The sequence below is a fragment of the Stegodyphus dumicola genome, chromosome 3, assembly GCF_044657685.1.
Source record: "Stegodyphus dumicola isolate Sdum_Otavi_A_Nest chromosome 3, ASM4465768v1".
Classification (NCBI taxonomy): Eukaryota; Metazoa; Arthropoda; class Arachnida; order Araneae; family Eresidae; genus Stegodyphus; species Stegodyphus dumicola.
Window position 1 is genome coordinate 169,406,742 of NC_140770.1, and position 21,705 is coordinate 169,428,446.

The 21,705-nt window shown below is 31.0% G+C and overlaps 1 protein-coding gene across 4 annotated transcripts in view; it reads left to right on the top strand.

Moving 5' to 3' along the window:
* LOC118194573 (guanine nucleotide exchange factor DBS-like) overlaps positions 1 to 21,705 on the top strand; it is a 381,336-nt gene that overhangs the window by 356,729 nt on the left and 2,902 nt on the right. For all 4 annotated transcript variants that reach the window (XM_085813601.1, XM_085813600.1, XM_085813602.1 and 1 more), the window contains 4 exons: positions 425 to 503; positions 6,689 to 6,764; positions 11,332 to 11,554; positions 13,299 to 13,524. In XM_085813601.1, coding sequence (XP_085669727.1) covers positions 425 to 503; positions 6,689 to 6,764; positions 11,332 to 11,554; positions 13,299 to 13,524 — 604 coding nt within the window. The remainder of the gene's footprint in view (positions 1 to 424; positions 504 to 6,688; positions 6,765 to 11,331; positions 11,555 to 13,298; positions 13,525 to 21,705) is intronic.

A 21,705-nucleotide genomic window follows, 5' to 3' on the forward strand; every position in this document is an offset into this window, starting at 1 on the left:
TATCTAGTGCAACCTCTACCGGTCCTAATCCAACTTTTGTTGTGCCTCTTGAAAAATCTTACCATTCCTAAATTTTGTTACTAAGTGCTTTTCTAAATTGTAAAAATTTTGCCACCCCTAAATTCTGTCACCTGCTGTACAGCAGTTCTGGTGCCAGCACTTAAATTATTTAAGCTGAAAACCATGCTTATCTGTAATCTATAGTTAATTAATAAAAGTGCATTTGATGCATAATTTTTAATAAGTTTTTATCATCTCATATACACAATATCAATTATTGAAACATCTTATAAATTTTTGTTTCTGGTATCAAGGTGGTATCACATATTGTAAGAAGTAAAGAAGACAAATTAGTTAGCAGATAAAAATTGTTTTTGAATATTTTCATAAATTTGACTCATTGGATATTTTATGCATTATTAAGGCACCAACTCCAGAAATCAAGCTCAAATGGGTGTCGGAAATTAAAAGGGTGCTGTTTCAGCAATTTGAGCATCTTAAAGGTAAGTAAGCTCTTAACAATGTCGCTATAACTGCAAGCATGGATAAAAAAATTATTTTTCTTTTATAATACTAACAATAATATATATATATAAATAAAAAAATTCTTATAAATACTAACAATTAATAATTGCTAGTACAGTCAAAAGTCTTTAATCTGGACGTCCATAATCCGGAATGATCTATAATTCGAACCTCAAAGTTACAAACTTTCTGTGCATGTGTAAATGCATAATGCGTTTATGCATGCGCATTTGCATTTACGCATGTGCATAATACATTTATGCATGCGCATTTAATGTATAACGGATGGTATAAGCTAAGCTAAAATTATCTAATTATCTATTTCAATTAATGTTGCAGATTGCATTATTCCTTAATCTTCTAATTGGATCCGGCTTATTATTTTTTGCAGACTGTTAGAGCAATTTTATAAAAGTAAGCTTGAACTTTCAATTATGTCAAAAAGAATTTCTGATTCTGGAGCTCACAAAGGATCTACAAAGCGAAAGCATGTTTCGTTGTCCATCAAGCAAAAAGTGGAATTGCTGCAAAAAATAGATAAAGGCATATCCTTTGTTTCTCTAACCATTCCGGAATCTGTTTATCAATGTACCGCTGCTCTGCAGGGGGTGAAACGTCGTGGCGCGCAATGAACTGGAAGTTGATCTATGAGCACTATCCTTATCTTCAGGGCAGATGTTTTTATTTTATTCAGCTTATAATTCCTTACTAAATGTAGTATTTCATATCGATGTACTCTGTCTTTGATATGATTTAAATCAAATTCCTCGTCAGTATAAATATCATGAATACACATCAAATAGTTTCTGGTTGCAATTTTCTAATTTCGACTATGTGTAATATATGCTTTACGCATGCGCACGTTGAAAGAAATGTTTAATAAAGTAAACAAATAAATATTAAGCTTTTTTTTTTTTTTTTTTTGTAAATTTTGATACCCTTTAGATCATAATTGCTCTTTATTTCATAAATTACGGTCTCATATTTTTAATTTTATAATTTCTGCATGCCATCTTACCAGATTTAAACTGATGATCTATAATCCAGAATCGCCGAAGTTCCGACAAGTCCGGATTAAAGACTTTTGACTGTATTTTCTTTTATCTTAAGCAGATGATTAATACACAATTTATGTTTTATATGTTTATACTGATGAGTGCATGTCAGTTTTACATGTGAAAATGCACAATGTGGATTTTTATGATTATATTTTAACATGAATAACATTGTTCTGCATTTAAAATTTTTTTTTTCTGCTTCCAGTAAAATAAAAAAAAGTTCACTGTTGAATCCAAATTTAACACTTATTTTCTTCAGTAAGATAACAGGAGTAAGATGGGGCTGTCTATAACTTTTTAAGCAAACCATAACATAAATCATTTGTGTCTTCAAACCAAGATTCACAAGGGTTTTTAGGAATATGGGCACCAATGACAACAGCATTGGTTCTTGCTGAATGGTCTGTTTAACCACCTAACTGCAGCAGGTGTATATATACGCCTTGCTCAGCCGATGCATTAACTGACATGGGCATATATATACACCCTTCCAAACTACTATCATTTGCTTTGCGCTGCTACCCGTAAGATTATTTGCAAAGCTTTGGAATGACCACAATGACCTTGACAAAGTATGCGAAGGAGGATACTATTTCAGAGAAGTTTGGGGAGAAATTGGAGAGAGGGGTGTGTCTAAAGCGGGGAAAGTAATGTCTGCACGGTATTGGCTAGTGTTGTTCGAGTAAAACATATTTTTTTTATTCTGTGTCCTCCATTTTCATTTACTTTTTGTAGTAGGTTCCAGGAATAAAGAAAGATATAACGGATGTTTCAAACACATTTATCTTTGTTAAATTATTTTTTGATTAACTGCTTGTGCTTCATATTGTTACTGAAACTAACCGTTTTGTAGACGAGTATATTAATCAACACCTTGCAAACGAAAAACCAAGAACAAAATTGTGGCATTCAACCAGTTCAGAAGAAATATATGTTTTTTTAGGCATACTGATTTCACAAGGTATAACATTGAAACCTGATACAGTCAAAAGTTGTTAATTCAGGCACTCATAATCCGGAATGATCTATAATCCGGACCTCAAAGCTAAAAACTTTCTGCGCATGCGCCGCGTTGACACATGCGCATAGGCGTTTACGCGTGCGCGTAAGACCTTTACGACTGTGCATATGCGTGTTCGCAAGCGCAGAATACGTTTTCGCGTGCACGTTTTATGTATAACGGACGGTATAAGCTAAAATTATGTAATTATCCATTTCAGTTAATGTTGATCATTGCATTGTTCCTTAATCTTCGAATTGGATCTGGGGTATTATATTTTGCAGACTGTAAGAGCAATTTTATAAAAGTAAACTTGAACTTTCGATTACGTCAAACAGAATTTCCGATGCTGGAGCTCCCAAAGGATCTACAAAACGAAAGTATGTTTCAATGTCCATCAAACAAAAAGTGGAATTGCTGCAAAAAATGGATAAAGACATGAAGAAGGTGACAGAGAGGTTAGCGAAAACGAAAAAATTTCGATTGACAAGTTAGACGGTATTCTCGGCACAGCAATTACGGGACTTGAACAGCGGAACTTTGTAACTGAACAAGAAATTATGTCTGTTTATAGAATTAAAGAGAAAGTATTATCACATAAAACGAAGCAACTTAAACAACTTACATTGAAAGAAATGTTTAATAAAGTAAACAAATAAATATTAAGCTCTTTTTTTGTAAATTTTGATATCCTTTAGATCATAATTGTTCTTTATTTCATAAATTACGGTTTCATATTTTTAATTTTAGAATTTCTGCATGCCATCTTACAAGATTTAAACTGATGATCTATAATCCGGAATCGCCGAAGTCCCGACGAGTCCAGATTAATGACTTTTGACTGTATTACACTTTACTGGTCTAAAAATGAATTGCTCGAAACTCCATTTTAAGGATCTTTTTTATTATACTTACATCTTTTTATTATACTTTTACTCAAAACATTACATTTTGTGCATTCATTTTTTTCTTTTATTCTTTATTTTGTGGAAGTAAACAGTTTTGAGAAGGTAAAACTTGCACTTATTTTCCCCCTAATACATTGCATAACTACGCACGCCTGTATGAAAAACCGTGGCACTGGGAAATGAATCTTGTACGTTTTCCATGGCAGTTAAGGGGTTAACAGCTAAACAATCTCCAAAATTGGTATGGTCTAGTACTGATTGATCAGAAACCTAAAAACATTAAAGTGCCATATGCTTTATTTTACAGTCACTCTTGCTTTAGTCTTACAATGTAATTTTTCAATACTGCAGCAAACAGAAAATGCAAACATCGGTAATGATGTTTCATCAATTGTACCACTTATACTTGGTGCCCTTAAACTGGTTGTTGTTTTACTCATTTAGTTTCTTTTTCCATTGTATCTCATGGTTGAGTATGAAGGCTACTTAATTTTTTCTTCCTTATACGAAGTAAAGGAAATATTGTAGCTGCAAAAAAATATCGGGTATCATATTTCAATGAAAATATCCATTTTGGCTGCTATCGAATGCAATTTAGCAATGTGTTTGAATGAGATCTATATGTAGAAACAGAATAAAGGACTTTCAAAACAGATAAAATGGATTCAGAAGAGATCTTTTCATGATGTCTCTATGTATGTATCTCACATAACTCAAAAATAAGTAGTCTCAGAATGTGAAATTTTGTATATAGGACTACTATATCTTGTAGTTGTGCGCCTCCCTTTTTGGTTATAATCAGCCTCACCAAAAGTATATATATATATATACCCGCTCTGTTACTTGGCTCGGTGAACTCAGTTTCTTATTCTTATGTGTTGGTAAATTGTGCAATTTTTGCTTTAAAAATTATTGAATTATGTTCTTCTTATGTTCCAGCTAAGGTATTTATGCCTTACCCGAAACAACATAAGTATTTATGCCTTTAATTAGTCAGTATGAAATAGTTGTAGAATTACAATTTAAAAGTTGTTTAAGTGGGGCTAAGCCTAATGGAGCAGCCATACTTGTTTACATTTGAAACTTAGCAAAATAGTGAATTAAGTCATTTTCTGCACCTTCTGTGTCTTTTTAGCAGAATAGTGAATTAAGTCAGTTCCTGCACCTTCTGTGTCTTTTTGTCGAGTAGGACCAAAAAGTAAACTTTCAGTTTTATGCACGGAAAAATCTGCCTTCTTGCCCACTGGTCAAATTGCTTGTTTTTGCGTAGGAACTCTGATTTTTAATTGTAAAATTTCTTTCTTAATTGTTTTAACTGTGTCTAATTTTTTATGTTGTTCCTTATTTTGCAGTTTTTAATGAAGATATTTTGAGTTTCTATGTATTTTTGCCTTGCAGCGAAGTGAGAACTGAATTAATTCAATGAGAAATATATCTCCAATTAAATTCAAGGAAATAAGTTTAAATGAAATGCAGAAAAAAAAATGTAAATAATTTAATAGGCCATACAAGGATGTCATGCGGTGTCTACATCGGATTCTTTATTTTTTAAAACTATTATTAATGATTATGGAGCTATTGAAATCTGGAGTACTACTCTACAGATGCATCCATGTTCACTGAAGCATGGTGGAGATTTGTTAATAAAAGTGTTAACTATATTTTGCAATCTGTGAGACATCGGTAATGTATAATGGCTGAATGATTCGTAAAAATAATGCTTTTAAGGGACACAGCTGCTTTTGTTTTGTGAAATTGGATAGAATTTGAAATTTAATAGCTTATTAAGTGAATTAATAGAATCATTTGCATTTATATATATTATTAAATATTTGTTTTTATTGTCATAAAAATGATATTACATGTGTAAAAAGTAAACATATTCATCTTTAAAAATAAAAATTTTCACATTTAAAAATAGCATTGTTATAGACCTCATAATATAACAGTTTTATCTGGTCCAGTTTTAGAAAACTGAGGTAAATCTTCAGTTGTAATCTTCATGTTTCAGTCTCACTAGGCATAGTACTTTCATACAAATTAATTTCTTTACGATACAGTAGTTGTCTGTGCTCAAGTATGGGGGAGAAAAGCACAATACCTTGTAAAACTTTTTTGCAGTAAATATTAATGCTGCAGCCTTTATATGAGTAGAGATTTCACTGATGGTCTTTTTTTGTAGTATATATCTTGAAGTAATACTTGAATATGTCATTATTCTGTTTAGTTAACAGCTTACACTTCAGGGATAAAAGGGAATTCATTCACATTTGGGAGTAAAATTGCTTTTAGACTTATGATGCCACCAAGGGATAAGTAGAAAGAAAGTTAACCCCCCACACACACCTTAGGATGTTTGTTGGTTAACCATTGTGACAATTCTAAATCTATCACTCATTTATCCATCTCATTACCAAGTTATAATACACTGGATGCACCCCATGAGGCAGCTGATGCTACACATAAAGGAGGGGGAAACATACATACTCCTAAGTATGTATACAGGGAACATACTGCTAAGTATGTATACAGGGGTCTGCTTATAGGGGAGCTGAATATGCACTCTTGATACTAGTGGTCAGCTTTGACTAACCATCGTACTATCTAGGACTATACCAGAAGATGGCAACTCCAGTCTGCTGAATTATATGGAGCTAAGCTATCAGTCCTTGATCATTATTACAAGAAAACATTTCCTCACTTAATATAGCTCTCTTTTTTTAAACATCAACCAAAAAAATAGACAAAGGAATATGCATGAACATATATGTGTTTTGGATTTTTTTGTTTTATAATAGTTGCTTGCTTCTGCCATATTGATCAACATGTTAATGTTCTTCTTGCTGTTCAATATGCAAAAGTGTTGTTTTGATGGCATTTATATGTCATGTGTGATACTTAAGACATGCCTAGTAATGCATTATATCTTATACTGAAATCGAATGCTGTCATTAAATTTCTGTGTCTGAATTTAAATCCTTAATGGTTCTTAAATGAATTTTTCTGTTAAAAAATTTTATTTTTGAAATATATACTGAGTTCATATATTGAGCTTGAAATATATATTATTCATGTCATGCTAAATTTAATTTATCAAAATGAAAATCTTATTTTAAGTTTGTATTATGAAATTGATGAATTTATATTACTGTACTTATTCTAAGCTAGTCTTAAAATATATATTTTTTCATCTTTAGATGAGAACAAGAAACTGTACTCTGAAAAAATTAAATGTTTGAATGGGTTAATATCTCAATCTCCAGTTTCTAAAAGGTATCTAATATGTTCATTTATTGTATTTCTTTTGATTGTTTAATTGAATATTTGTATGCACATTACACATGGGGCAAACCCTAAAGATGCCTTTTAACCATGCTTCCAATATTGATTGCTTTGCCACAATTCAAACACAGGTTGAACTGCAACATTTTCAGCAATCTTAACCATTTTGCTGCTGGTTGGCACATGCATTATTAATCAAAAATAGTAAATTAATTTTTAAGTTTGGTGTAAAATAAAATAATTTTTATTAAGATTCGTCAAATCAAATTTAAACCATATTCTGTATTAGTCTTAAAAATTACAATTGTATTATCTTAGATCAGTTTTGTTTTAATGATTTACATAAATCTTAAAATTAATTTAATATTTTAGGAAGTTTATTAAATTTGTGTACACTCATATGTTTATGTACTTTCATCTAGTATCATCTGTGCCATAAATTTTTATAATAAAACTGCAATTTTAGAAACAAATTTCAAATACAAATTTAAATTTTATTAATAAAAATAAAATTCATATTAAACTTTAAAAATACCAAACATGACAAACAGGTAAACTCAATACAATTAACTGAATGTATATCAAGAAATCAAATTTAGAATAACTTTTTCTAAGTGAACCTATGATTTTCATTAAGAAAATTGACAGTGAAAACTGACAGTAAATTAAATAAATCTTCTGGAGTCTGTACCATTAAATATCATGCATTTACAGGAAGAAATAATGCTGCCTAAAAAATCCATCAAAATGATTTAAATTAGAAGTTTCTGAAAATATAAATTTCAAAGAATCTTCCCCCTTTCTGTGCACGTATTATCGAAAGTTTTTTTGCTCTTGTCAAACTTTTTAAAATTGTTTAAAATGCATATTGATTCAGCTTAAAATTAAATTTCAGTGGGAAAAATAGTTATATTAAAAATATGGAAAATAAATTATTTAAAATATTTACAATGTGTTAATTTATGTTCTAATGAGTAAAATTATTCCTTATTTTTGCATTTTTTATTTCACTGATTTTCCTAGTTTAAATTTATTTATATGCTTTGAAAAGAAGCTTTTGAAAAAAGTAAAAATAAAAAGCTAATCAGTACAGAGCATGCTTCCCAACTTTTTTTGTATACTGCGCCATTCTTTAGGTTTATTTTTGGGCTCTGTGCCCCCCCCCCATAGTTTATTCATTACCTCTCTAGCCTTTCAAAAGTAACATATTGGATATTTTTTTACTGTAATCTATAAGTACTGACTGAAAATGCTTAAAAATTATCAGGTATTTATTACATTTACTCTTCATTAAATTACTAATTAAAATGCTTCATATAATAATTATAAAAATTAAAGGTTTCTCAGGGCATTTGTAGAGATGATTAATCAAGTACACAGTATAGGATATTAAATTTGTGGTGATGCATTTAGAATATTACACTTATAATTAATAACTTTAAACCCTTTGAGTAGAGAAAATTAACTTACATGCAGTTGGACTAATATAAATGACCAACTGACATGATTTAGAATAATATAATATTTGTAAAATCAAAGTGAATGCTTAGTGTTTGTTTTAAAAGTGTTTAGGCAAGCAAATTTTTCAAGCATGTTCTGATTGCCCGTTTGCTTTCTAGTACCCCCTTACTGTCCCTGGAATCAGTAATATTCCCTCACTTGTAGATAGCACCCACATTAGGAAACAGTGGTATAAAGAATTCAGATAAGTGAATGTTATTTCTGAGAGTAATCAATATTCAGTAGTTACGGCTCAAAGGCATCATTTAAGTGAAGGTCAAACTTGTCAAATAATTGGTAGAATCAAGGAAGGTCAAACACAAATGGATGTCGCCCAAGATTTGAATATCCCTCAAAGTGTCATATCAGGAGTTTGAAACTGCTTTTTAAGCACTGGATCAGTTGATTGACAGCCTGTTCAAAGGCCAGCAAGAGCAACAACTGCAACAGAAAACCATTTTCTGTTGTTGTCGGCTTGAAGAAACTGAGAAGCAACTACAAGATAATTAGTTTTAGACCTTCAGGGCTGCCACAGGAACTCGAATTAGCCATTCTACTACTGCACAAAAGCTTAACAAGGTCACTTGTATGTGAGAAAACAATGGTTTGTGTCCCACTCACTGCCGTTGTCGTGTTCAATGGAGCCAAGATGACTGAGCCCAAGTACTGTTTGCTTACGAGTCCAGATATAGTCTGAACAGTGATTCTAGATGTATTTTGATGAATGATTCTAGATGTGTTTTGATGAGCGGTTCTAGATTCTAGATGTGTTTTCATGAGTCGTTTTGATGTGTTGCGTTGTGACACGCAACTTGCTTTCCCTTGTCCCTAAAATATCTTGTTTCTCTGACAACTGGTTTGAGGAGGAATCATGACAAGTGACCACACTGAGCTGCTTGTCTTTCAAGGAGTTTCTGTAACCACTTGGACATATGTGCCGAGGTATTGGAACCCCAAGTTAAATTGTTTAGGGGTGCTATTGGCCTAAAGCTTTTGCTAATGGATGACTATTTTCAGCCTCATCAAGTATATGTGGTGTTAGAATACTTGCAAACAGAAGATATTGTGGATAAATGGCTCAAAAATGGATTGGACACCTTACTCACCCAGCTTAAGATGAACTGAGCATGTGTGGGATGCCTTAGAGCACCAAATTTCTTCCCAGACCATCCAGAAGCTGAAAAGTGCAAGGTTACATGAGTAGCATGCAATTCGAAAAGATGAGTTCAACACTTTAGAAAAATCTATGAAACCAAGATGTGAAGTATGCATGTTTGTCCAAGATGATCATACACCATGTTAAAGAAGCATTTTTTCCACAAGAGATGACTTAAGTTTTCCATCATTTTCCAGTTTTTATAAATTTGGTTTTAATTTGAATAATTTTCAAATAACCAACTGCAAAACATTGTAATTTATGTTAACTAATTTTTTTGTACAAATTTCTATTAATAATTTTTAACTGTAATCTATAGTTGCATTTTATTTCTGTCATTATCCTTTAATTTTGATAACCAACTAAAATGTTATCCATTACATAAGAATTTTATTTTTTCAGCAAACAAGCTGGTTATAGATAGTTAATTAAGTTTATTAATATGATGTTTGATATTAGTGAGAAATGGAATTATAAGGGAATTTTTTTCAGTCATCTTATGTAAAACGTTTTATATGAATGCTCAATTTTACCTTATATCAAATAATCTGTGACTACCTAATATATGAATATGAAAGAAGATTTCTTTTTTTTTTTTTTTTTTTTATCCTCCTGTTACCTTTTTAAACAAAAATTCTCTACAAGAGTATTTTCCCCCTCTACAAGAGAGTATAATTTAAGAATTTTACTCCCAGTCACTCTCAGTGTGAAAAAGTTTACTTGTTGTGTGATATACAGTACAAAGTCTGTAATCCAGACTCGTCGGGACTTCGGAGATTCCGAATTAGGGGGTTTTTCCGGATTATAGATCATCAATTTAAATCTGGTAAGATGGCATGCAGAAATTCTAAAATTAAAAATATGAAACCGTAATTTATGAAATAAAGAGCAGTTATGATCTAAAGGGTATCAAAATTTTAAAAAAAAAAAATATTTATTTATTTACTTTATTAAACATTTCTTTCAATGTAATTCATTTAAGTTGCTTCGTTTTTTGTGCTAATACTTTCTCTTTAATTCTATAAACAAACATAATTCCTTGTTCAGTTACAAAGTTCCACTGTTCAAGTCCTGTAACTGTGTCGAGAATACCGACTAACTTTTCAATCAAAATTTTTTCGTTTTCAATAACCTCTCTGTCACTTTCCTCACTATTGGAAGCGGTATTTTCTGGAACTAGAACCATAATGATTGGGGCATTGTCGTCGCAATGAAAAACTTCTGTTATATCATCTTGATTTATTACCGCTTCTCCACATTTCTTTACAAAATCCAATAACTGGAAAATTTCACCTTTAGTTTGCAATGTCCGAAAACCTTCAACTTTGTGGTTATCATCTTCATTGTGCTCACCGTGAAATATGGTAGCTGGCCATAAATTATTCCAAACATTTTTTAACCTATCTGGAGACACATCCTCCCAACACGTATGTGCATGCGTAAAGCATGCAAAAAAAAAGTTTGTGTCTTTGAGGTCTGGATTATAGATTATTCCGGATTACAGACTTTGTACTGTATTAGCAAACCAGGTGTATTTGATTTGAAATAAATGTCTGAAACACCTATGAACAAATAAATTCTTTACACATGTCAATCACAACTCAAAATGAATTTTAAAAGACTTGTAGAATATATACCCAGATATATAAATAAATCTAAAACAAAAAATTTGCGCACACACAACATTTTTAAAGTAAATACTTTAAAAAAGATTGTGCTGATGTACAAGAATTTTCAGTAATAAAATGAATTCACTTTTAATCAAAATGTGTAATAAATACAGTCTATTTTTGTTAAAAATTTTATTTACGTATACATGTTTAAAAAAAGTGGCTATGGTGAATTTTCTGGAATTCCATATTTTGAAGTGACCAAAATTAATTAATATATTTTGTTTCCTAGGGCTCATGTTGTTTCTAGTCAAAGTTGGGATAATACTCCACCTGTAAATAATAACATTTTAGATGATAAAGTTCCTGAAAAAACAAGAAGGGCAACATTCTCATCTGAAGCCAATTACCAGAAGGAAGACCTTGACAATCAAGATGATGGTTGGTCCACAGATGAATTGTCTCAAACTGAAGATGAAGACGAAGATGGAGACATTTTCTTGCAGACAGCTGAGGTAACTAATTTTTGTCTTATTTCTGTGGCTTGTAATTCTTAATTGTTAAAAAAATCCCAAAAATAGTTTTTAATAGCATCATCATAACTTATTTTTATTTGTTAACATATTTGAAATATGTGTTTAATTCTTAAAGAGGATATTGTTTGACGTGGCGTTAACCCTTTGAGCAGCATGACCGGCTTTATCCGATCCTGAGATTTTTATAACTTCATATATATATATTAGCTTATATATATATATTAGCTTTATACATATAAAGAAGAATGTCTGTGTGTTTGTTCGCGATTAACTCAGTCACTGATATAGCTATCATCATCAAGCTTTCTACAATTCTTTTCTTGGTCCTGGAAAAGGTTGATGTCCACTTTTTACAAAAAAAAAAAAAAAAAAAAAAAAAGCTAAAAATCGGAGCTATTAATTAAAAATGCTGAAAACACTAATTTTTGCTCTCATTTTTCCGAGTGGCAACAGTGTCACACCCTGAAGATAAAAATCTGCTTTATTTCAAGAAGTGTTATAACTACTTGCTTTTAAATTGTAGAGTTTGTTAATACAAAATTTCTAAGTTTTACAATAAAATAAAAATAGTATTGCCAAACATTAAACACATTATTCCTGATTCCAAAAATTCATGGGAAGCCATTGCGACTGTTCCCATCTTTGTATGACTTTAATCAGCTGAGATATTAATTAAAAACCCTGAGAAGACTAATTTTTGCACCAATTTTTCCAAGTGACAACAGCCTCATGTGTTGGAGATAAAAATGCTTTATTTTAATAAGTGCTGCTATTGTTTGCTTCCAAATCGTAGTTTGTTTATAAAAAATTTGTAAGCTTTACCTGTTTGTGCATTTGTTTGTTCGCGCTATTCATTTCTCACCAATTATGATCAATGTTTTGCCACATTTAATCGACTAAAATTGAATATAGGTGAAATATTGGATGGAACTTGAGCTTTTACAACCATTTGATTAGAAAGACGAAATCATTAAAACTGTGTGGCATTGTTGCTGATATAATGAGAGTTTATTTTTCTTTCGAAATTTTTTATGTGGGTTCCATATCACATCAGCCTGAAAAATGTATGAGTATTAATTGTAAGTTTTGGATTGTTGTTAGAGAAGTATTACAGCGGTATCGTTCTCTCTGTTGTTAGATACGCTACTCTCAATCGGCATCAGGTACTTCCGCTACTTTAAGATATTTTGCTTTTTAACTTTCTTCAATCATGTAAATGTCATCTTAATGAATGTAAGTTTATGAAATAGAAACTAAGTAAATAATTATACGAATTCACCTAAGAAATGCTATTTAAATACAGGTCTTCATGACAGATCCCAAACCCCGTGTCACTCAGAGGGTTAATGGCCCATAAAGTTAGAAACAATGATAAATTATCTAGACACTTTTATGCATTAGTATGATTGTTTATTCCATTTTATTCTGGTTTTAAAGTGTTACATAAAAGTATTTTTTTAGAAAACTAACATCTAATTCTATTTATATTTCATTTTAATAGTAAACAACTTATGTGTAGTAGTACTAAGTGCATAGATCTTTTAAGAATATAGTTCGTTTACAGGTTGCTTACAGATCGAAAACCATATATAAATATTCGAATAAAACATGAAAGCTGAAATCAGAATTAAAATTGCAGGTCTATGGATTCTGCAAAGCTATAAACATTCATGTACATGAGTCAAAATGTTATAATTTTTTACATTTTTATATTTCCCCTAAGGTTAAAGGCCGATACATAGTTCTGGGAGATTATGAAGCTGTGGATGTTGGAGAAGTATCACTTCATGAAGGACAGATTGTAGAAATAGAAAAAATTGGCTGTGCTGGATGGTGGTATGTGCGTTGCTTAGATACTGGATGCCAGGGCTGGGTCCCAGCATCTTATCTAGGTCCAACAAGTCATAATAAAAGAGGTTCTCGATCATCACCATCAGTGAGTAGTCAAGGTGAGAATGACGGTTTTATGGTTCTTTTACTATAAGTTTTGTTTTAAAGACTCATTTCTCTCCTATTCCACATACAGAGGTGCCAGTTCTCTTGGGTTTTTTTTATCCGATTGTCTTGCAAACACTAGTTACTGTTTATTTCTACTACCTTTCTCTCATTTCTCGTTAACTTGGCTTAATATTTCATTACGTGCACCCAAAAACATAATTTCTTATTTTGAAATCACTTAGACAAATGAAAATTTTTACTTAAATGTTACAAGCAAGTTTTTATTAACAAGAAGGGCAACATTCAAAAATAAAAAGTACAATGAAACTGTCTAAAATATTCTTGGCCATATTATCAGTTATCCCTAACAGTACAGAGCACAAAGGTAGAGTGCAAAAGGTATAGTCATATCAGGTGTAGTTTTATAACACAGTCAAATACTGAAAATCCGTCGACCTGAAATCCGCATTGCCTCTCAAAGTATAAACATTTAATTTACAGGTTCCAAAAACGCAATATGGAGAACGAAATACCGAAGAAAAAATACTTACTGAATAATGATGTCATAATTGCCAAATAATGATGAGCCATAGCGGAAATACCAAATTATTAATAACATTTTTTCTTTAAAGTCTTCATCGAGATAAAAAAGCAGACAATTCAGTCAACTTTTCTTTTAAGTTCACTTTTCACGTGATAAACTTTTCACGATTCATGTTGTATTTTCTGAGCTTTGCTGTTTCACGAGATTGTTTAATGCTGCCATTTGACATTTGTGGTAAGCGAAGAAAGTGCAATGTCGGGTGAAAGAAGCTAAAAGAGTTACTATTTTAGTATGTAACAATGCAGCTGGAATCTACAAATGTAACTAGTGGTAGTGAGTAAGAGCACCAATCCCAGAGCTCCGAAAGGAGTTAAATCCTTACCTATGATTTCCAGGAATAATAAAAATTCCTGGTTCACAAAACAACTTATGACCAAATGATTTATGGAGCATTTTGTTAAAGAGGCTAGAAGGCATTGTAACAGTGTGGGGTTACCATCAAATTGCAAGATTTTACTATTGTTAGACAACTGTTCTGCACATCCAGATGCAACCATTTAACACATTGAGGACGGCGTGTACCAATGGCAGCTCACACACAAATGGTTCATCTGGCAGCATGCACCACTGGTGGCTCATATCAGGTATAGTTTTATAACACAGTTTTATTAGATGAAAAAACTTCATGTGGTTAAAAATAACTTTTTTATTGAAAAATTGAAAAACTTATTTTCACAGGTAGACTATAAGACTTAATGTATTTATATATTTGTTTGTTTTTGTGGGTTTTTTTTAAACATTTTAGACATAATGGTGGTTCACCTTCACAAAATCGGCAAAATGTTGTAACCCTTTTCGATTTATTTGTAGCAATGTTGTAAGCATTTCATCCAGGAGCCGATCAATAATACTTTCTCTAAATTTTAAAATATTAAAATGCTTGGTACCCCACCTCTTATGAATATATCGTGCATTAAGAGTTGATGTTGCGCAAATCAATTCTATGATTAGTTTTTTAGATTAACGGTTTTGTGTAAGGAATTATAATATGATGCAATTTGATCAATATATCGATGCCTTTTTTTCACATTACTGTAGTCAAAATAGCATCAGGTTTACGTTTACCATTTGTTCTTTCAATCATAGTACAAATATGATTGTTGCAAGCAGTTAACGTGCAAACTGACCGTTTGTCTGTAAATTTAAAAAATTTAACTACTTTAGGATTTTCAGCACTTGCAATGTCACCTCGTTTTTGTTTTAGTTTTGCTTCTGCAGGTAGAAATTTTCTATTTACTTTTACAGTACCACATAAATTCATTGATTTATCTAAAAGTTCTTCAGCTAAAGGCACTGCTATCCATTCGCACGATATAGCAAAATCTGCGCCATCCTCAAAGTGTTAAACATATGATAATGTCATGACCCTTTTTTTTTTTTTTTTTTTTTTTTTTTTTTTTTTTGCCCCAAAAACATTGATCCAACCTAGGACCAGGGCATAATTCACAGTATTAAATGCCACTATAAATCAGAGTTTCTGAAGAAAATTCTTTCAAGTGACCATTCTATTTCACTTTGTGATTATAAAAAATTCACCATCAAAGACTGCATTTAAAGATCAGATGATCAATGATGAAATCATTGGCTCTATTTTGAACTCGCCACACTATCGACACAGATAGTGAATTTTACAGGAGTGAGAAAACATATTTTAATGAGGGTTTGGAACATGGTAGAAAATACCTAAAATTTTTAGAACAGAGCTGTGTCACAGAGCAAGAGATTATGACTCTATATAATTTACAAAAAAAAAAAAAACTTATTCTGAAGCACCCTAAAGATTATAATATAATAAATATACATATAATAATAATTTAACACATATGATATATTAATGTAATAATGTACATAATAATTTAATTAAATGTATCTTATAAGCCTTATTTATTTTGCACTTTTAGTCTGAATAATGATTTATCTTTTCTGTCTTGAAATCTGCCCAACCTCTGGTCCCAAGCTTTGTGGATTTCTGCTGTATCGTTATTAAAGCAAAGACTAAAATTACAATGAATTTCCAACAATGACAACCACCAACTGACAAAATTTCCAATCAACCAACATGAACAGGCTTCCCTGAAAAGTGAACAAATTTATAGTGCTGCTGCTTTCTTGAAGAAAACAAAATCAGCGACTTTTATTACTAATTATTATGAAAAACTGAATTATTGTATTTCCATTAAAAAAGATACAAATAATAGGTTTTTGCATGCAGTTGTTTTGTAGTGTTTGCTTTAAGAATTAGTGATTGATTAAAATACTAATGATATTTTAAAGTTAGTTCATTACCTTAAAAAAAATTCTGTGTAATTATTATTTTTTTTTTTTTTTAATTTGGCATATTAGCATCTCTCTTACTTAGTATTTAGCTTCTTAGCTTCTTTACAGCATAATAGACTACAAATTTGGTTCTGCTGTAGAATAAGCTGCTGTAAATAGGCATTTTATTCTATTTAGATTGCAACATAAAGCTTTATGCAAATTATTAGATTCCCCCTCCCAAACTGTTGGCTCTGTTAGTCACTTGAAAAAAAATTAATTTTTCAACAAGGAAGTCTTGAACCATTGGTTTGAAATCAATATAGCTAATTTCAGAAATTTAAATAGTAATGATAAATTACATCATATAAAATTAGGTGCCAAATTTCTCTCGGTAACTGAGATAAAATAACTGAACGGGAAGTTTTTAGTCCCTAAACGGTAGTGTACAGAGTGTGTTCACACATTTTTGGAATGGTTTTGCAAACATTTTTATATAAGCAAACCTTAAAATTTTATTTTCTAATATGTTCAGTCTAATAGTTCTTTTGTTGAGCTATCATATTACATCTTGATTTCCAAGATAAAAGTCCTTTTCTTAAAACATCAAAATTGATTTTATTCCACTTCTCCTTCACAATCTTCCAAAATCCATCCAATGTTTTGGGATGCCACTTATTATTTTTTAATAATAAATATACATTAATTTTAAAAGTCCAAATGTGCAGTAATCCATAGGAGACACATCAGGAGACTTGGAACGGAAGCATTTAAAGGAAACAGCTTCAATTCCGGTTTCATTTCTCATTTTTTTCAAAAAATAGAGCAGTAGATTTAGAGGTGTGGCTTGAAGCCTTATCCTGATTTTTTTTTTTTTTTTTTTTTTTTTCCCCCTAAAGCTCTAAATCAGATTTGATAATTTTATTCACAGTTCCTACAGAGATATTTAAAGATTTTGTAATAGCTCTTTGGGGGGCTGGATTTTCCTTTAAAACATGAGATGCGACTTAAGATTTAATAAGAGCTATATGTGGCTTTGTTGGTTATGTATATTTTGCCTTTTCCACAGTCAGATGTAAAATTTGATGTTCCTTTCCTTTCACATTAATTATGTCACATATTTTACATGTAGAAATATTAAAACCATGCTTTTCACATCTTTTTTTATAATTGAATAAGAGTACCTGTCGTCCAACAGCGCAAAAATATAACCTTCGATCCATTGTTTATTTCTCAGCAACGTTATGAAGAAAAGAATATTTTTAATGTTGCAGATGATAAATAAACCTTAATTTGATGCCAGTCACATTTATATTTTAAAATTAATATTTAAATTCGTGAAGAAAATCGAAATCGTGACAAAAATTTGTGAACACCCTTTGTCTTTGTACATTCGTAACCATAAATTTATATTGATTTTATTGTACTTTATTTTTATTCATTATTATTTTTTAATAGTATATACTTCTAAATAAGCAGAAAATCATGTGCATATACTGAGGTAAATTATTTCATTATTATATTGAAATTATTACCTCATGTGTAGTGAAGTTTCACCAAATTTTGACTGCATAACAAGATAAAATCATCAAATAGTTTATGCTTTCCTTAGGTTAGTAATTCTTAATTAATTAATTATATATGTTTTGTATGAAAGTGATTGTTGCTATAGTTGATTTGCATTTTGTGTGGAAACTTATAGTTTTTTTACCATTCCAAGTCTGATAATCTTATTGAATTGAGTACATACATATAATAGTTGTAAAATTCCATGGCTTCCACTTGTTTTTGACACTTGTGTTTTTCAGTTTTATTTGTAAGTATAAAAGTACTAAATATTAGCAAAATAACTTCTATTTTTCTTTCACGTGGATTCTTGTTCATGTATTTTAAAACCCATTTGTTTTGAAAAAAATTGCTCAAAACATTTCTGGTAAAACAGATGTTTAATTCAAGAATTTCACCCATGATATATTTACTCTCAGCTAAGGAACTCAGATATGTTAAAAAAGCTATTTAATTACTAATCATTACATTCAAGATGCAGCTTAAGCCCAGGAGCCTGAAATCAAGTGTCTTTGCACCCTTTTTTAAAAAAATTTCTCATGATGAGTTTACATAAGTATTTGGATACTTTGAATAAATAAATTATGTTTAATAAAATAATGAAAATAACATGACATTCAATATTTCACTGGGCATCATTTAACTAAAATTATGTTTTTCATGTGCTTTGGCATGTTTCCTCCCCCCCATAAAAATGCTTCCATTCCTGTGTAAGAACTGCTTTTATTATAGCTTTTAAAGAAGTATCATGTTTGCTTACTATTTTCTCCAACTCACTTCACACATGTTCCATAGGATTTCACTCCAAACAATATGAAGAAGTTTCGATAACTTTAGGGTAATGTCTAATAACGACAAGTGAACATTTAAGGCTGTATGCCTGAGATCATTATCCTGATAGAACTTGAACATATTTTGCATTCCAATTTTTTTCAGAGATGCTTTTAGGTTTTCATTAAGTATATTTATATATTCACGATCCCTATTATTTTTGATAGACACTAAATTTCTTATTCTAAAGGCAGGGAAACATCTGCAAAGCATTATGCTTCTACCCCTATGCATTACATTCAGTTGCGGACACTTAGCCGACGGGACACTTAACCTTTTGCGGCACACCTAAGAATTTCCTTCTGTACAAACAGAAATACTGAATGAAAAAGGATTTATAGGTTTCTCTGAATCTTCTTTATTTATAGTAGATGGCAGCTCAACACAAACCAGTCCATATATTTTAGCCATGTTTAGTTTTTAAAGACCTTCATTTTTCAAAGAAATCTTCCAGATTTTTTTAGAGTATAAAAGGAATTGTTTGAAAAGAAATTTCTATGTCATTTTTTTTTGGCTGTATGCTAATCTCCTTATTCTATATTAGTTTTAAATTTTTACATTGAAATCTTGCTTAAAATCAAACGGTGAATCCTAGGTGTGCCCAGACCGGGCTCACCGATAACCTAGGACAACTGAGAGTCTGTATTCTTTGTTTCTCCGCGTCTTATTGGTCAGTTCATTGAAAACAATGCTCGTTTCAGCACTCTTTTTGAAGCTCTATTCAATCAGTGTGCCACTTTAGGCACACCCACAGAATTAAAATGATAAATGCTATCTTCACAAAATTTTACTTGTGTACTCTTCTAGGCCTAATTGACTACCTTTTTTTTTTTTTTTTTTAAATCAAAACTCTGAATTTAAAAGGTAGCGTGCCAAAAAGGGTTAACCGACACCAGTCAGCTGACAAGATATTTAGCCGACACGGACATTTAGCCCACAGGGACACTTAGCCGACAGGACATTTAACCAACATGGACAGTTAGCCGACAGGACATTTTGCCGACACAGAGAGTTAGCCGTCAGGACATTTAGCTACGGGACACTTAACTGTCAACAGGACACTAAACTGACAGTGACGTTTAGCTGACACGTACCCAATAATTATTCAAACTTACTATCAAATACAAAATTTCTCGATTTCTCCATAAGTTCAATATTTAAGTTATTTTTTCACTATTAGTAAAATTCATTTTTCAATTGTTAAAGATCTCATATGTGCTTTTGATTATTGTGTTAAGTAGCATTGTTTGATATGTATCGTGCTGTATGGTGTACATTGGCCAAATTGAAAAAGCGCTGAAATTTCTTGTCAGGGAATATGAATGAAATTTCGAAAGGAAAAAAGAATTTTTTTAGCTATGTACGGCGGTCACTTAATTACATTTTAACCTCTTCGTCGTCCGTAACACGTCTAGCGCATTCAAGTGAAACTTCTGCAGAGCGGCCGTAAACACGCGTCAAGCATTCTTCTACATTTTAAAACTTTTAAACGTTGAAAACATTTTCTAAATGTTTACTTGTTTGAGTTTTTATTTTTGTTTGTTCTAATACCTCCTAGAGGGCAGTACTAATCATGTATTCTATTTCTAATTGAATTCCCTCACCCGGGTTTTATGAATATTCGCACCATTTTACATAAGATACAAAACAGTGAGAGATCTTCAAAGTCTATTCAGCAGAAAAAGAGAAAAAATGAGGTTGTGAATTGGAAAGACAAGAAGGATATACGTTCGATGAGTACAGTCCACAATAACTCTATGATTGATGTTGAAACATGGAAAAGAACTGTAAAAAAACCAATAATTGTATAAGATTACAACAACAAAATGGGAGGAGTGGACCGCCTGGATCAAATTAATCCTGCTGTTAGAAATAAGCAGAGATATTATTACTTTTCCATTATGCTTTATTTCCTTATAATTTTACTTAATATTCATTTACATTCATCCACTATGAAAGTTATGTATGTACAAAGAAAACAACATTACACGCTGCAAAAAACAAAGGGCTCGCTGGGTAGAAATTTTCATGGACAGGAGAGGACTGCAAAAGGGTTAATGTGGGATCTTCAGAAATTATCCATGAAGCTTCTTCATTTAATCAACTGGGTTCTTTTGAAACACCTTTCACATCATTAATAGTTTTTTTTTTTTTTTTTTTTTTTTTTTTTTTTTGTTTACTTAATGATATTAATTTTCCAATCTCGCTCTTCCAAATGCTTTCAGTTTTCTAATATGTTTATGTTTCATTACTATTTTACTCATCACATCATGTTACATTCTTTCTCTTACAAAATCATTTGGCTCCTTCCACTAATGAAATTTCCTTTTCCTGTCATGAAAAATCTGAATAATGCAATAAAAATTATTGTTATTCCTGAATTATACATTTTATAGAAGCATATGGTGGGAAGGGTTAGTTTAGCAAATATATTTTATTTATAACAATTTAAAAAGAGTGATTTTTTAAGACAAGCAAAGGTATAAATTATTTGTGATCTCTATAATTTGCAGTTCATGCCACTATTCTTGAGATAAAAAAATTCTGTAACATTTTATTGGCCACGCCTCTCACTTAAAATACTTACTTAGGTTAATGTTTATAGCCCTAAACTAGTGCATAATGTTTAATTTAGAAGTAAAATAATCTTTAAGGTTTTGTTTTATTCATAACTGAAGTTGCAGAAGGAGAGGGCCACAAACCAAGTAGGGCGGAACAAAGCGTCACATCGTTAAAGTCACCATAACGTACTGTGTTTTGAAAGTCGCGATGTGTAATTTTCAATATAATATGTTATATTAATGTTTTCTTATAAATATAACTTTTTGCAGTATCTGTTAAAAATGTATAAATTTTCATTTCATTTTACATTAATTTTATTATTTATTATTATTATTTTTTTCCTCTTTCATTCCTTCTCTTTCTTGTTTTTGGT